Source organism: Diceros bicornis, chromosome 5, assembly GCF_020826845.1.
Source record: "Diceros bicornis minor isolate mBicDic1 chromosome 5, mDicBic1.mat.cur, whole genome shotgun sequence".
In the NCBI taxonomy this organism is placed as follows: Eukaryota; Metazoa; Chordata; class Mammalia; order Perissodactyla; family Rhinocerotidae; genus Diceros; species Diceros bicornis.
In genome coordinates, this window is record NC_080744.1 from 65,917,781 (window position 1) to 65,934,600 (window position 16,820).

The window sequence follows — 16,820 nt, forward strand, 5'->3', positions numbered from 1 at the left end:
AACTGGGTAAAAATAGAATTTTTAGAGTATAAGAAACACAGGGGAAAACATCTACCAAAATAGAACTATAGAAACTTTGAAATTATTGTTTTGATTATTACAGTTACATTTGTTGATAGTCTACGTGCATTTTAGTATTTTCTATTTAGGGCAGTTTTTATAGCTTATAGCATTGAAATTTTTATTCTTGCTTTCAGGCGCCTGATCACAGATTCAAAAGTTAAATTAAAGTATCAGCATTTAATAACAAATAGCTTTGTAGAGGTAAGTGATTTCTCTTAAGTGTTCTTCTTTTAATAAAAGGAATTCTGTTTATTAATAGAAATATTAGTTTTTCTTATATAAAATACTCTCGACAGTAAGAAACACCTTTCCCATAACCTTTGGGTTACAGACTTTATGAAGCATGCCAAAACACCTCGATTCTCAAAGGAATGTGACACACCAATAAGTAGATATCTCTTTATAGATCTTGAACTTTGATAAAATTATTTTTACAGTATTATTCCTTTATCCCTCTTTTTCCCTAGCAGAGAGTTGTAGCTGCTTATTAATGATGTCATGTTTAATCATGTTCGGCCCTCTAACCCTGCTATATCTCTGCTTGTTTTAGCTTCCATTACTAGTAAACTTTGTTAGTGAAGAATGCTATAGTAATTTGTTTTTATCAGATACCTCTCTTTTATCAGAATAGAAGTCAGCAAACTATGGCCTGCCTCTTTTTGTAAATATTTATTTGAACATGCCCATTGGGTCTATGACTGCTTTTGTGCAACAGTGGCAGAGTTGAGTAGTTGCTAGAGAGGCCATTATGGCCCACGAAGCCAAAAATCTTTACTCTCTGGCTCTTTACAGAAGAAATTTGCCAGCCCCTGTATAAGAGCATCAGGTTAATTTGGTATTTTACTTCTAGAAAGTAATTTTCATTTTTATTAGAGATGAAACTGAAGGTCAGATCTTCTAGACAACAGCATATTTTAGGAATAGTCTGTTTTTTGAATTGGTCAATAAACTTGAATTTTGGTGCAGAGTGTTACTTGAGCCATGTTTTGTTCCATAATAAAAATACTTCAAAAGTTATATTTCCTTTTGAGGAACCTAAAATGCAGTCTTTGCTGTGGTTTAGGAACTTGCTTTTCTTCTTAGAAGAGCTTTTTATGGTCAAAGGGAGAAATTACACGTATGTTCCTTAGCTTGTTTCAAACTATTCTGTAGCATCTAAACACTTTCCCTGAATTAGCAGCATATCTTATTCTCTTGTATCTTTGAAAATTGACCTGGAATAAACCATAAACAAATTGATGCTTGTTAATGATCACATAATGGGTAATTATTTTGAAGTTTCTTAGTGGGATTTTGAAAATAAAACAAGAGGTAGTTCATATATTTTATAAAACCACATCTTCGAGGGATCTATAAACTTGGAAAAACAGTGCATCCAAAAGCATTTCTGTAGGTGTTGGTGGCAGGTGTTTATATACTTGTGTCATCACCCCCCATTTGCCCCTTGATTTAGGGAAGCAATGTAAGTAATTGCTTGGTATGCTAGGAAATCTTGCATCATGATTTGCTGTCATTTTTTATTTTCTAACTTGTGTTTCAGTGCAATCGACTGTTAAAGTGGTGTCCTGCCCCAGATTGCCACCATGTTGTTAAAGTCCAATATCCTGATGCTAAACCTGTTCGCTGCAAATGTGGGCGCCAGTTTTGGTAAGCATGTGATTTCCTAAATTAGAATCGTGTTTTGTAGCATTTCTGTTTATTCTTGGTAGTAAAAATAGTAGAAAAAATTTTTTACCTCAGGCAAGGAGATGGATGATGTTGTTTTAAAATAGTGCATGTTTCTTTTAAATAAGAATTAGATTAAAATGTCAATTCTTAACTTTTGGATATATTTTCTTATGGGAAAAAAAAATGCAGCTATAATCACATTTTCTTGTGTGCCTCACTGGAACTTATATGGGAGCAAACTTACAGATTTGGGACAAGAATTCGGTTCTTCTCATTCTGATTAACTGCTTATTTTGTCAAATTATGTTTGCTTCCTTTATGGCTCTTGTTCTGTTTTCAAGTTATCTCTTAGAAAATAAAATACACAGTTAAGATTTTTTTTTAAATTTCCTTTGCTGTGACAAATTTAATGTTACTCCTAGAAACAAAATGTGCAGATAAATTTGGAAAGATAAAACGTGGTTGATTAGATGTGCTTTTTTTTACTAAGAGTTTTTCTATGGCTTCTCTGGCTCCAGCTTTCTTGGGGTTCTTGGAGTTCTGTAGCATACTCTTCAGACTTTGAATTCTAGTTTCAACTTAATAGGGAATTTCCAATATCACATGTTAGAGAGTTAAGATGATCTTCCATTCCTTTGTGTATTTCCTAGGAATGAGAAGCCAGTCAAGTAAATCAAGGAGCTCTCAAGCTAGCAGATACACATTTTATTGGTATTTCATACCATTCTTTTTTTCTCCAAACTTATTTAAGTTTGGAGAACTAAGTCTATAGACTTAGACTTACTCATTAATAGTTAAATATTTCTAAAAAGAGCAGGTAAACTCAGAGATTAAATACGTGTAAAATACATACTGTTTTGGTAAAGATTAAATATATATTGTTTCAGTTTACCCTGTAGACAGGGGGCGGAGTCTGATTCCATACTACTTTCAAATATACTTTTAGTATGAACTATTTTGAATATAGACTATAGAGAATAACTGCAATGAATATTTATGTAGCTACAACCCAGCTTAATCAAAATCAGTATTTTGTTTGTTCTTATTAAGAAATAAAACATGACAGATACATTTGAAGCCCCTTGGTTCCCTTCTCCATCCCATTCCCCATCTTCTCTTCCAGAAGTAACCATTATCCTGATTTCATTTAAATAAGAGCACTTTTTTCCTCTCATTTACAGAGAATTTTCCATTCTTAAATTGCTTGATTAGCTAATTAATCAGCTATTCCATGGTTATAATTTCATAAGCATTTGTGTTTATTCTTAATTTATACTTTTTAAACAAATGTGTATACCATGTGCCTAGAAAACAGAGTTAGCAGTTAATATATTCTTAGAGACTATTTAGTCCCAGTCTTTTGTTTTATACCTTGTTTGGTACAATTTATCTCTGCCAGGCTGAGGTTCATTTGTTTGGATCATGCAAAGATGTGACCTGTTTGCTTCCCACATATTGCTTACTGCATTACTACTAGATTATATAATTACAAAGTCAGACTTTTACTCTTCATTTGAGGTGTTAAGTAAAAGATTTAATATATGCTCTTGAAGCATTGGTTGAAATTTTAGTTCAAATTAGTGAAAACAATTTCCGTTTGGTTTTAATTAGAGAACGGTTGCAGCAAGGAACTATGTATATTAAAAACTGTCAATAAAATACAGATATAGCTAAACTGATGTTTTTTGTCTTAACAGTTTGGTAGCTATTTAGATAGTCATTTATTATGAAATTGTCATCATAACGCATTTTCGTACTTATGGTCATTCTTCATTTCACACACAGCCCGTCTACTCCCCCCATACATGCTGGTCCTAATACTGAATTCTAAATAATTTACTGTAGAATAAAATAGATATGGTTCCTGCCCTTGTATTTGCCAGTCTCTAGAAACTGGTGACTATACTGAGGAACTATAAAGCATGAAATGGTTTGTTTGTTTACTTACTTACATTAGGTAGGACTTAATTCTTTTAACTCTTGTGTCGCTTAACAGCTTTAACTGTGGAGAAAATTGGCATGATCCTGTTAAATGTAAGGTGAGTTAGTCTGGCATTTTCATTTTTAAATAATGTAGTAGAGCACTTCTAAGACTTGATGACTGAAAACCATACCCCACAATTTTGTTATTTATCCATTAGTAGATAGATTTGATTTTGCAGGGGATCATTGCGAGTATTCAGGGAGCATTCTTTAGGAATAAGTCAGCTCCTGATTATCAGCAGGATAAGGATAGTCACTGTACCTCCGTTGGCAGGCTTTGTAATTAGCTGAGGGGAATGATACACCTTGGAGCTGGGCTTCTCATCAAGTGCTAGGTTTCCCACGCAGGTTCAGCCAAAGAAAGTCCTCCTTTGGTTGATTTTGTATTACTGGGTATGAGAACTGCAGGATTTCCTTGGTTTGAAAGGAAATAAACCCAATGGTAATTTTGTCCTTTGGCTTTTACTTTTAAGCTTGACTGTATTTAAGTGTTGAGGTAATTTGCTATCCTTTTTCTTAAGTTTCTGTTGTACCTAACAGTTGTTGTTTTCAAACAGTGGTTGAAGAAATGGATTAAAAAGTGTGACGATGACAGTGAAACCTCTAATTGGATTGCAGCCAACACAAAGGTTGGTGTTTTCCTTCAGTAAACTCTTCGTAATGAAACTGATAAGGTGGGGCTGGCCCGGTGGCGCAAGCGGTTAAGTGCGCGCACTCCGCTGCGGCGGCCCGGGGTTTGCTGGTTCAGATCCCGGGCGCACACCGACGCACTGCTTGGCAAGCCATGCTGTGGCAGCGTCCCATATAAAGTGGAGGAAGATGGGCACAGATGTTAGCCTAGGGCCGTCTTCCTCAGCAAAAAAAAAAAAAAGAGGAGGATTGGCGGATGTTAGCACAGGGCTGATCTCCTCACACACAAAAAAAAAAAAGAAAAGAAACTGATAAGGATAGATGCATCAGCATTAAGTTTACCTAGTTAAGGCTTGTTTTACCTTTTTCTCTATTAAGGCTTTTTTCCCCCAGAATGATTGCTTATTAATAATTTTCCTTTATTTTAGTGTTTCAGTCTATTTTATTGAGTATTATACTGCAAGATGCACAGAAGTATGCTTTAGAAGTTTTCTTCTGTTGGTAAAACATTAATTTCCTAAAAAAGTGGATCTTTTTTCTACCTTGGGGTTTGATAATGCCTTTTCAGATTGTTCTTGGCTGCCTTTTAGTGTACAAATGTATTGTAGGGTTTGCTCTACCTCTCTTGGTTTTATTAGGGTAATTTACATTTCTGCCTTTAAAACTCCCCAGGGTTTAACTTTTTATTTTTTTAATTTTTTTGGTGTGGAAGATTGGCCCTGAGCTAACATCCGTTGCCAATCTTCCTCTTTTTGCTGAGGAAGATTAGCCCTGAGTTAACATCCGTGCCCATCTTCCTTTATTTTGTATGTGGGATGCCATCACAGCATGGCTTGATGGGCAGTGCATAGGTCTTTGCCCGGGATCTGAACCAGCGAACCCCAGGCCGCTGAAGTGGAGTGTGTGAACTTAACCACTACGCCACCGGGCTGGTGCCCCCAGGGTTTAACTTTTAAGGAGTCATTCTTTAGAGCAGTATTCAAGTAACTGAGTAACTATTTTTATGTAACTGAACTGGGCTTAGCAAGTTTAACATCTTTAACATGTTAAGCTTCTAAAATATGATTTGTTAAGAGACTTGACTCCTGAGAAATAGAAGTTTTAGGGTAATATGGGTATCTCTTGGTTTTTTGTTTTTTGTTTTTTATTTTTTGATGATACTAGTTTCACAATTCAATCTCTTTATGACCATGAACCACTTCTTTAATCCTAGATATCTTACAAATGCAAGTAATCTTTTCTATCCCTAAGTAATAAGCAAGCATTTGAATCCCAAGTGTGTACTCAGCCAATCTCTTAATAAGAAATTGTATAAATATCCAATCTTTATTTAATTCAGTCTTATATCCTATTCATATAGGAAGTGACTTGGGTGATGAATGATAGGGTAATTCATGGGCTATTCATTTTTAGTATTGTCTTTTACATGTGAAGATGATGCTTTAAAGAATACTAAGTTGTTTGACCAGTATTAATTTTAGCTTTGCACTGTTCCATCACTCAATTACAGGATGATGATAAAAATAAGAAGTGCTTAAACAATGAAGGCCAACACACTATTTTATAGCTTAGTACCCTGCTCTACCCAAAAAGATTGAAACATATGTATATATTCTATCTCCCAGAAAGCATTAGTGAAACAGTGAGTTCTGTCACATAGAACAAATGCCCACGTCTTTGAGGAATGTATGATTGAAATGAATAATTTTGTGCTGTCTAAAACCATCATGATAAACAACTCATGTCACTCAAGAAAACCTTACTGTAATGTCAGGAAGTGGTTACTTTTGTTTTAAAAAATTTCCTAGCCAAGCATTCTTTTTTGAAAATTGAGGATTTCCTCACCAGATATATTCATTAAAGTCCCAGAATCTTTAAATATGATCTGTAAAACTAGAGTTTAGAATAGGGCAATTATCTTGTCACTAAGTAGTTTAATTAAACTGTAGCCCTCTTTCTGCATCTAGAGAAATCCCCAAGTACTCTACACCCCAAGATGTTTAAAATAGGGAGTATGGGCTTGACATGTTTGAATTTGCTTAGAAGATAGATTATTTGTAATAACAAATTTATCTACTTGGTAGTTTTGAGATGAAACTGGAGAGTTTTTCTCTTGAGAAGTTTCAGAAGCTTTATTACTGTTATTAGCTCGTTAAACAGATCTGCAGATTGTCCGTGGTATCCTATTATATTGAGAGCTTAATACTATTTGGTTAATTATAACCAAGAAATGTAGAATGAAACAGATATTTTAGGTCTGAAATTTGCTTCTTTGGGAAAAATGTAAAATTTCTTAGGTGAGTGATTTCAAAAATTCGATATAAGATGTTATAGTTAAGAATTGCCATATTGACATAGTGGTTAAGTTCCGTGCACTCCGCTTCAGTGGCCTAGGTTCACAGGTTCAGATCCTGGGTCTGGACCTACACCACTCGTCAGCCATGCTGTGGCCATGACCCACATACAGAATAGAGAAAGATTGGCACAGATATTAGCTCAGGGCTAATCTTCCTCAAGCAAAAAAAAAAAAAAAAATGCCATATTGACCTATTTAAAATTACTATAGTTTATGGGCAGTGTAGTCTGTTTCACAAAGGTCAAACTATACAAATAATATGGGTGATACTCCCCCCTTGTGGGAGTTACAGACATCAAACACAAATACAGCAAAAATTCAAGCTTTACATCTTATTTATAGTTTCATTAAAAATATTGAGTAAGTTTGATTTTCTAGATTTTTCAAAAGAAAAAAACACTAGGCCTACAAGATAATATCTTTGGCTCACTAGCAACCAAGAAAATGATACAGACTTAGAAAATAGCATGTTCTATGTAGCACAGTTGTAAATTTGACTACAATGAGAAGAATTTAAAACAAGGATAATTAGCAGAAGAAAGTTGGGAAATCCAGTAGCCACAAAAAGAATTTACCAATCCTGCTTGCCTGACTCTTGAGGCCAAATTGCTTGGATTTGAGTCCTTACGCTACCATTTGCTATCTGTGTGACCTTGGACTAGTTTTTTTTGTGTTTTTTTTTTTTCTCTCCTTTAGTTTATTCATCTGACAAATGGAAATAGGAATAACACCACTGTAAGGATTATGAGTTAATACGTATTAAACACCAAGAACAGTGTGTGGGGTACAGAAAGTACTCAATAATTATTTCTAGATGACCCTAGAGTGTATATTATATTTACATGAACAAAATGTTTTACCTCCCATAAAACTATTATTTACTACCTGTATGGTTAAAAGTACTTAACATATTTTTATCCCCCAACCCCACTAAAACAAATTCTGGAATCATTGTACATCTTAAAAGCCAGTTATGATGACAACAGCTCTTTTTTTTGTGTGTGAGGCAGATTAGCCCTGAGCTAACATCTTTTTCCAATCCTTCTCTTTTTGCTGAGGAAGATTGGCCCTGGGCTAACATCCGTGCCCATCTTCCTCCACTTTATATATGGGACACCTGCCACAGCATGGCTTGACAAGTGGTGCATAGGTCCACACCTGGGATCCAAACCTGTGACCCCCAGGCCACTGAAGTGGAGCACACAAACTTAACCACTATGCCACTGGGCTTGCCCCAATAACAGTTCATTTTTAATAGTATTTGTTAAGCATTGGACACTGTTTTAACTGCTTTACGTGTATTCATCACAATAAATGTGGTATTTAAAAATAAACCAAATCTAGAACTGGCTTTTCCTCAGTGGTAGTAATACAACCTAGTGTAGCATTGACACCAACTTTATAGTTTCTCTTCATAGGAATGTCCCAAATGCCATGTCACAATTGAGAAGGATGGCGGTTGTAATCACATGGTCTGTCGTAACCAGAACTGTAAAGCAGAGTTTTGCTGGGTGTGTCTTGGCCCTTGGGAACCACATGGATCTGCCTGGTAGGTTGGGGAAATGAAGGGAAGATTATGTTCACATAAGTAAGTATGTGATATAATGCTGCATATTATGAATAAGGTTTCTACCTCATGGAAATCACCATCTAACTTGGTAGCTAGATAAATGGATAACAGTGTATGATCAGTGTTAGAATTATACACAAGATATCCAGAGAGAGGGATTAACTAGGCATATTTCACAGAGGAGGTAACAATTGGGATGAACTTCAAGGAAGACTAAGAGTTCAGTACTTCAAAAAGTGGTAGGAAAAACCTTCAGGGCAAAAGGAGTAGTCTGAACACCAGGGTAGAATGATGTGAAAGTACACGACTTATTCAGAGAAGAGTTGCATTGTCTAATATGTCTCTCCAGGCAATAGTTGAAAGCTAGAGACTATTGGCGAAACGCAACCTGCAGTTGTGTTTTACTTACCCTGCACACCATTAGACAAAAAATTGTCCCAAACTTTAAACATCAAAAAATTGCCCAACACAATCCCTATTTTTAGCTTTTCTTTGAAACATAGAAACGGGCCTGCATTTCTGCTTGGCAAGAATCATCTGGAATTCATTAGTAGCCCTTTAAATGGGACCTTTACTTTTCCAGTTTGATGTTTCCCCAAAACTGAAGCTTAACAGCATTTGCATGTATCATGATAATACCAGTCACATTTAGTAGAGATATATACCTTTGTGACATGCATATTTCTTATCAATTTGGGAAAATGCAAGTTAGACTGAGGATGCCTTGAGTTTTGAGAAAAACAGGAGCTAGCACATATCCTGGTAAAGTGAAAATATTTCTGAGTATTATAATGTACAAATGGTCCATTTCACTAATTTGTGTTACCTGCCTGTGCGCTGTTGGTATTTGAGTTGTGACCCTTCATAAGTTGCGAGGAATAGGAAAAGAGAAAGTAGACTGAGATGTAAAGTGGTTTGGACGTTATCAGAAGGATTTAAGTGGGGAGTGACATGATTAGATCTAAAATTTAGGTGAGAAGGCTCTGTATTATGTGCTTTACATACATTATCTCATAATTGTGTTTGCTTTGTAGAGAGTGGATGGGAGGGGAAGAAATTGCAGGTTCAAGACAAGATGGGGAGGATCTGAACTTAGGACGATGGCAAGTCTTCCCTTTTAGTTTCATTGAAACTTCCATTAGTTTCACTAGTTAGAGGAATAGTAAGAAGGATTACTTGTCTGAACCAGGTAAAAACTAATTGGTTAAGTGGAAGTAGAGAAAGTGATTTTGCTACTGTCAGAGCCAAGGAAGGGTGTTTGGGGTTTAGCAAGACAGATACTCTAGATTTTAAGAAGGCAAACTGGAGGATTAGATTGTTCCCAGAAATTAAATTCAATCTAATGTATTTAAACAAGCCTAGTGAAGGTAAGAGGGAATGGGGGAAGAAGGGTTATTAAAGAGATATATTTTTGTGTGATATTAAAGAGAGATATTTTCTGATCACAACTCAAATTTTAAATGTGCTATATTGAAAACTGAAAAGGGTACAAAACAAATGATGGATACGGAAGAATGAAGAATGGCCTGGACCAAGGGTGTCAGAAATGTTGCCTGTGTCTTGCCTTTACTCATGGCTAACATTGCAAATGAGTCATGCTATGCTTTCTTGTTTAAATCTGAAAATGCCTCAGAATCTTCAAAATAGCATCCCAAGTAGCACCATCAGTCATCTGAGTTAGAAGTATAGCTGAATCCTGTTTGCTTTCCTGGCCTTAAAATCCTTCATAATGTTGGCAGAGTAAAGCCCAGAATGAGTTGAGGCTTAAATATCTAAAAAATATCAAAAGGAAAGTTTTTAAGGATATATCACATAGGAATAAAAGGTGTTAATAGTTGACCAGAAGAGGGCAAGGAGAGGTGATCTTTGGGCTAAGTGGAGTAGAGTAATTATTGGTAAAAGGATTATAACCCAAGCTGGGAGAAAACTACTAAGTCACTTGACTCAGGTGAATTGTGGTCTGGGTTACTTTACAAACTTGAAGATGATATCAGTGAGCCATTGTTGGTTATTTCTGAGTAATTATGGAAAATAGGTACCAAAGACTAGAAGCAGACAAAATATAATCCCAGATTTCCAGAATTTGTGATTGATTCCACAAACTACCTATGAACCACATAACTTTCTCTTACGTGAAATCCCATAATTAGATGGTGTTATTAGCATGATGGACTAGGGAATGTTTTGTAAATCTCAGCAAGCTATTTCATTGTGGACTGAGAAGTTTGTGGGCTGTAGTTGATGAATACAGACAGGGATATTTGGGATTAATTAAATTACCATTTCTTGGAGTACAGATAATAGATTTATGTCTTCCTAATGGAATGCTGTAAAGGTTTGCTAAAAGGCTTTGTCCTCATCTTTTTAGTCATGGAAACTGTATACTGCTTTTCTGGTCAGTTTTATCGATGACTTTCTTGAAATGTGAGAATCTTACATACATTTTGGGGTAACGTCAAAGAGGGATATTGGCTATATAGACCATTAAAATCCTGAAGAACTTGATGAGCTGGGACAATGGATCCAGTTTAACAAGATGTAAATTAAATTCAAAATTCTTCCTTTAGTTTTAGAAAGATCAGTTTAGAGATTCTGAAGACATGATGACAGCATGTGAACAATATACTCACTAGTTAAGAGCATGAGCCTCATGTGGCAGACAGGCATAAGTTTAATTCCCAGCTCTGAAACTTTAGTTATGTGACCTTACGTATGTTGTTTATCTTCTCAAAACCTAATTCTTCATCTGCTCAGTGAGGATAATAATACATATTTCGTAAGGTGGCTGAGGGGATTAAATGTGATAGTATCTTTCAAGTCCTTAGTAAATGCATGGTGTGTAGTAAGCACTCAGTAAATATCAGCTGCTCCCATAACGTAGGCTCTCATAAAAGATGTAGAGTAATCAGGATAAGGGACATGCCAGTCTTACTCATCTCCATTCTGAGCTGACTTCCCTGGGCAGGTTGCCCCCTCTCCTCATTTTGTATATCATTCAGTTTTCAATGACTCATATAAACTGTAGTAGCATGTAAAGCACACGGCACAGCATCTGTTACATAGTAGCCCATCAACTATTCATTTTCTTTGGTTTATAAAAGAGAAATAAAAAGGTGAGTAACTCTGGAAAAATTGAGAATATTTGGCCTAAATAACAGACAACCTAGGAGATGAGATCATCTCTTTCTTCAAAAATTGAGTTAGAAGTTCAAACTATAGTCAGTAAATGGAAGTTGTAGAATGACAGTGTTTTCTAATGATTATAGGTGAGCTGATTTGGAATGGACTACCTCTGGAGCTGGGGAATTCTCTCTTATTAGACAGAGAACTGATACACTATTATAGAGAGGATTCAAACACTAGGTGTGGATTAGATTCAACAACACTTTGAGTTCCTTTCAGTCTGGTGATTCTATCATTATAATGGTAGACCCCTGGGTATTTTAACACCTCAGTGTATCTTTGTAAAGGAGAATATTGGTTCTAGAAAATCTCTAAATCCAGGCTAATGTTCTGTGATTTGATTCTTTTTCATTGATATATGGCTTTATGGAGCCCTCTTAATTTACTTTAAGGTACAACTGTAACCGCTATAATGAGGATGATGCAAAGGCAGCAAGAGACGCACAGGAGGTAAGTATATTTATTTTTCAGGTAACAGTTGAACAGGAACATGCATTATATGTTTATTAGGGAATAATTTAGGAGAAGTTTTAATTCTGAAAAATTTGTGGAAAGACACTCCCATTAAATACTGGGTATCTGTGTACATTTAGAAAGAGAATCTTATCCAAAATGCATGTCAGGAGCATTCCTATTTATAGATTTCTTTGCTTTCTTTTGATTAATCTAGTCATGTAGCACAATTCTAGGTTTCAGTAGTCTTGGTGTTGAGATTTTCCCTCTCCAGGAGGGAGACCAGAGAACAGTAGTTGTTAAATAGCTCTGCAAATAAATAACTATTTATATGCAGTCTCACTTATTTTTAATTCTTTATTATTATTTTTTAAACTTTATTGTTGATCAAGAAACTCTAATGATTATAGGTGAGCTGATTCGGAAGGGACTGCCTCAGGAGGTGGGGAATTCCCTCTTACGGGATAGGAAACTAACCCACGGTTATAGAAGGGATTCAAATACTAGGTGTGGATTAGATTCAAGAAAACTTTGAGTTCCTTTCAGCCTGGTAATTGCATGTATCGTAATTGTAGAATCCTGGAATTTAATCATTCCTTACATTTATCCATTCCATATTGAAATTCCCTAGTTATCCCAAAAATATTCTTTTCAAATGAGTTTCCTTGCCAGGATACAATCCAAAACATGATCTGTTTTCTTATTGTTTCAATTTTTTAACATTCCTTTAAATTTTATTTCTAATTAAAAATACCGTAAATACAAAAGAATATATATAACCTATTCTGTTATACTGTTAGAAGTGAAAGTTCTGTTTCACTTTTTTAAAGACTGGAAAATTATATTTTGTATTCCTAATTGATGAGTGGTGTTTCACAGGCTTACACAATATTTGTAATCCTTTTAAAAGGAAAAAATCCCCACAAATTCCAATATTGATTTAAATCATATTCAGTATATTACTTAAATGTTTAAACATAAAACCAGCTGTAAATTCTTATACAATTATACAGCCAAACTAAGAGTACTACAAAATTGGTGAAACTCAAGTAAAATTAATTTGACAGATAAGTTGTATGCTGAAATTAAATTATTGTTGATAGACTGCTGTATGACTGGGTTTTTTAAAATTGGTGTTACTGTACTATTTAGTGCCATGTGATAATTTGTTCTCCCACCAATTTTCTATATTTCAGCTATTATAAACCTTCATTCCTATAGTGCATCATGATTTGATTTGATCAGAATTTATTATTGATGTATTCTCTTACCATTTATTTTTCTCATCAGCCTGATACAGTTAAAGTAATACTGCTTCATGCCAATTTTAGCCATTTCCCAAATGTAAGACCTGAAATAAAACTTTAATTCTCAGTTATAAGTTCATTCAGATGATCCAGAGTGTTTGTGTTTTCTTTAGGTTATCATCAGATTTTTAAACATTTAAAAATTCCATGGTCTTTTTAAACCAGATTATTTAGCATCCCTATCCTACTCCATGTAGTATCCTTAGACTCCAATTTGAGATACACTGCCCCATGTAATTTTGATATATGTTCTATAATGATAGTCATGCTTTTCCAACCTCCCATTTGGACTTGATTCTACTGTTGCATTTTTTATTTAGCTCAGTTTGTCATTGCATCTCCTTCTGTTGTTTTTTTGAAATCTGAGTCTTTTTTTCCTGAAGGCTTTCTGCTTCTGTTTTAAGTAATCATGATTGTCTTAAATACTATAGAAGAGACCATAAATTTTCCTGAAATTTTCTTCTAATTTTAAATAATTTTTTTGAGTCCACAGAGAAATGTACTTTTTCTCTTATGCTGCATTATATTTTTCCTAATTGCCATAGTAGGCTTTTAGTTTTTACTTACGCTGTATGAAGAGTACTAGCTAGATCTAGCCAAATATGGTATTTGCCAACAGAGAAAGTATATTGGTTATCCTTGGCCTCATCTGGTCTTCCTTTGGGTGCTGGTAAATCCCTTTCTGAGATCTACAGGGAGGGCGGATTATTGTGCATAGCTTCTAAGCCAGTTTCTAATGTCTAGATTCTAGATGCTAGAATGCTTTATTTTTCTAGTTCACATCTGTTGGACTAAACTAGAATCTTTTGATCCTGTAGGTGTACAGGGAAAGATTTCATATGAATGCCTTTGTTTGTTTATTTAGTGGGAGCCATGCCTCCCAGAATGGAGCACACCATTGCATGCCTGTCTGGCCTCTTCTTTCCTCACTTTCCCTACTTCCATACTCTGGCCTAGTGTTTACTGGGAGTTGTAGTGTTTACAAGTACTAGAAGGTTGGCACACAGTCCAGAAAGAACAGATGATACGTTGAGTGCCTTGGAAAGATGTACCTGTGTTGTAGAAAATTGTTGACTTAGTATACTATGCCACAGCACTGACAGTCGTGGACATTTGAATTTTCTTATCTTCTAGACCAAGAGTCAGTATGTTTTTTCTGTGAAGTGCCAGATAGTGAATATTTTCAGCTTTGCAGACTATATGGTCTCTGTTACAACTCCTCAACTCTGCCTCTGCTCTTGTGGTGCTACATTAGTCATAGATTTAAATGAGTAGACATGACGGTGTTCCAAGTTATTAACTTTATTTACAAAAATAGGCAGTGGCTGGATTTGGTTCGCAGGCTGGAGTTTGCCTACCCCTGTTCTAAGCAGTCAGGTTTGTTGTTTTGTTTTTTTCCCCCACAGTGTTTTCAGGTCACTGATCGCGTTTCTCGATCCAGATTCTGGCATTTGATTAAAAAGTTGGTCTTATTTGCAGTGGTGGTGTGGGTTTTCTTCCATGTTGAATTTTAAAGGTATTTTATTGAGAAGCTGTTTCGTAATTGTTGGCCACATTAAATCATGTCCTCTAACATATTTTAACACGGTAATTTAGGTTTTCCATTTCATCTTGGGAATTTGACAGGCTTGAAAATATTAGTGCTTTTTGGAGCAATAAAATGCCAAGCAGATTATTTTCCACATATTATATTTTTAGATATAATTGGCATAATTTTTAGATTATTTATATATATAATATCTAATAACATCAGTATTATTTTTAATTTAATAATGATTAGATGTAATTGGCATAATATTTATAATTGGCATAATTTTCCAGTGTGTAAGCATTGATTTGATACCTACCTAACTCTTGAAATAATATGGCTTGTCTATGTTTTTTGAGATGTTTTAATGTTGTATGATTCTGGATCACTTGATTGGCTAATTCTGTGGTTCAGAGTTAGTATTTCTAAGCAAGAGACCAACCACAGGGCCTAGTAGTGTCTGTGCTGTTTGTAGGCTTTAAAGCATGAGGAGAGGAAGAGGGGGTGATAGTAAAAGAAAAGAAATATGTATGTGTGGTAAGGGACCCTTTCATAGTGGTTGCGTTTAACAAGCATTTGTTAATCATTTTCTGCATATTAGGTACTAGAGATAACAAGATTACTTTTTAAAAAATGTATCTCCTCTAGAGATTTACAGGGTATTGGGAGAGACCTATGTGCATTATTTTTGCATGTAATAAATAATAGGAAACAAATCTAGACCAGATATATTGTTTCTTTGGTAATACCTCATGTATCTTTAAAATACTCTTTTAAGGTAACTGCCATACCATTATTATGTTTGTATGTATATTTATTATCTATATAGCATATTACATATATTATTGTATAATTATACTATACATATTTATATTTTTAAAGCAATACTTTATTGATATCATCAACGATGCAGTGTTCAAATGTCCCCGTTTATCTCATAAATTTTCTTTTATAGTTGGTTCAAATCAGGATCCACACAGGTCCACAAATTGGATTTGATTGATATCTCTTGAGTCTCCTCTAATTTATAGGTCCGTCCTTCCTTTTTTTTTTTGTTCCCCCCCTTGCCATTTATTTGTTGAGGAAACTAAGTCATTTTGTCCTGTAGAGTTTTCCACATTATTGTGGGTTTTGCTGATTGCAACCCTCTGGTCATTTATTTAATTAATTAATTTATTATTTATTTGATCATTTAATAGGTTCTTATATCCCTGTATCTTCTGAAACTGGTGGTTAATTCTTGATACTTGAATTCAGTCTCAATTTTGGTGGGGGTGGGATGGAAAAGACACAGAACACTTAATTGGTGGTACTGTATACCTTTTGTTGCATTAAATCAGGAATTATATGATGTCTGGTTGCTTCTCTGTTGTTTTCTACTTTAAAATATTGATGCTTCTTGCTCATTGTACACCTTATTGCATGCTGGAGAACAGTGCTATCCAATAGAACTTTCTGTAATGATGAAAATATTCTTTATCACCACTGTCCAATTTGATAGCCACTGACCGCATGTGGCTATTGAACACTGAGGAACTGAATTTTTAATTTTGATTTAAATAGCCACATGTGGCTAGTGGCTGCCATATTGGAAAGAATAAGCTATAGGACATTCAATGCAATATGAAATAACGAATGTAGCAATAGATGTCTGTTTGTTCCTGATTTTAGTCTAAATTCCTATAGTGTTTCATCAGTAAGTATGATATCAGCTTTTGTGTATATATAATACATTTGTTATAATTACATGACCTTAATTTTTTATTACTGGGACAGCGATCTAGGGCAGCCCTGCAGAGGTACCTGTTCTACTGTAATCGCTATATGAACCACATGCAGAGTCTACGATTTGAGCACAAACTGTATGCTCAGGTGAAACAGAAAATGGAGGAGATGCAACAGCACAACATGTCCTGGATTGAGGTGCAGTTCCTGAAGAAAGCAGTTGATGTCCTCTGCCAGTGTCGTGCCACACTCATGTACACTTATGTCTTCGCTTTCTACCTCAAAAAGAATAACCAATCCATTATCTTTGAGGTAGGAATAGTTGCTGAATGAGGGAAAAAAACCCACCGTGTG

At 35.1% G+C, this 16,820-nt stretch overlaps 1 protein-coding gene across 1 annotated transcript in view; it reads left to right on the forward strand.

Annotated features, from left to right (window-relative positions):
* The window catches only part of ARIH1 (ariadne RBR E3 ubiquitin protein ligase 1), a 102,987-nt gene that overhangs the window by 80,598 nt on the left and 5,569 nt on the right, over window positions 1-16,820 (forward strand). The window contains exons 6-12 of the mRNA XM_058542016.1: window positions 198-264; window positions 1,604-1,710; window positions 3,728-3,770; window positions 4,272-4,343; window positions 8,119-8,249; window positions 11,846-11,903; window positions 16,518-16,778. Of these exons, the coding sequence (XP_058397999.1) occupies window positions 198-264; window positions 1,604-1,710; window positions 3,728-3,770; window positions 4,272-4,343; window positions 8,119-8,249; window positions 11,846-11,903; window positions 16,518-16,778 (739 nt within the window). The remainder of the gene's footprint in view (window positions 1-197; window positions 265-1,603; window positions 1,711-3,727; window positions 3,771-4,271; window positions 4,344-8,118; window positions 8,250-11,845; window positions 11,904-16,517; window positions 16,779-16,820) is intronic.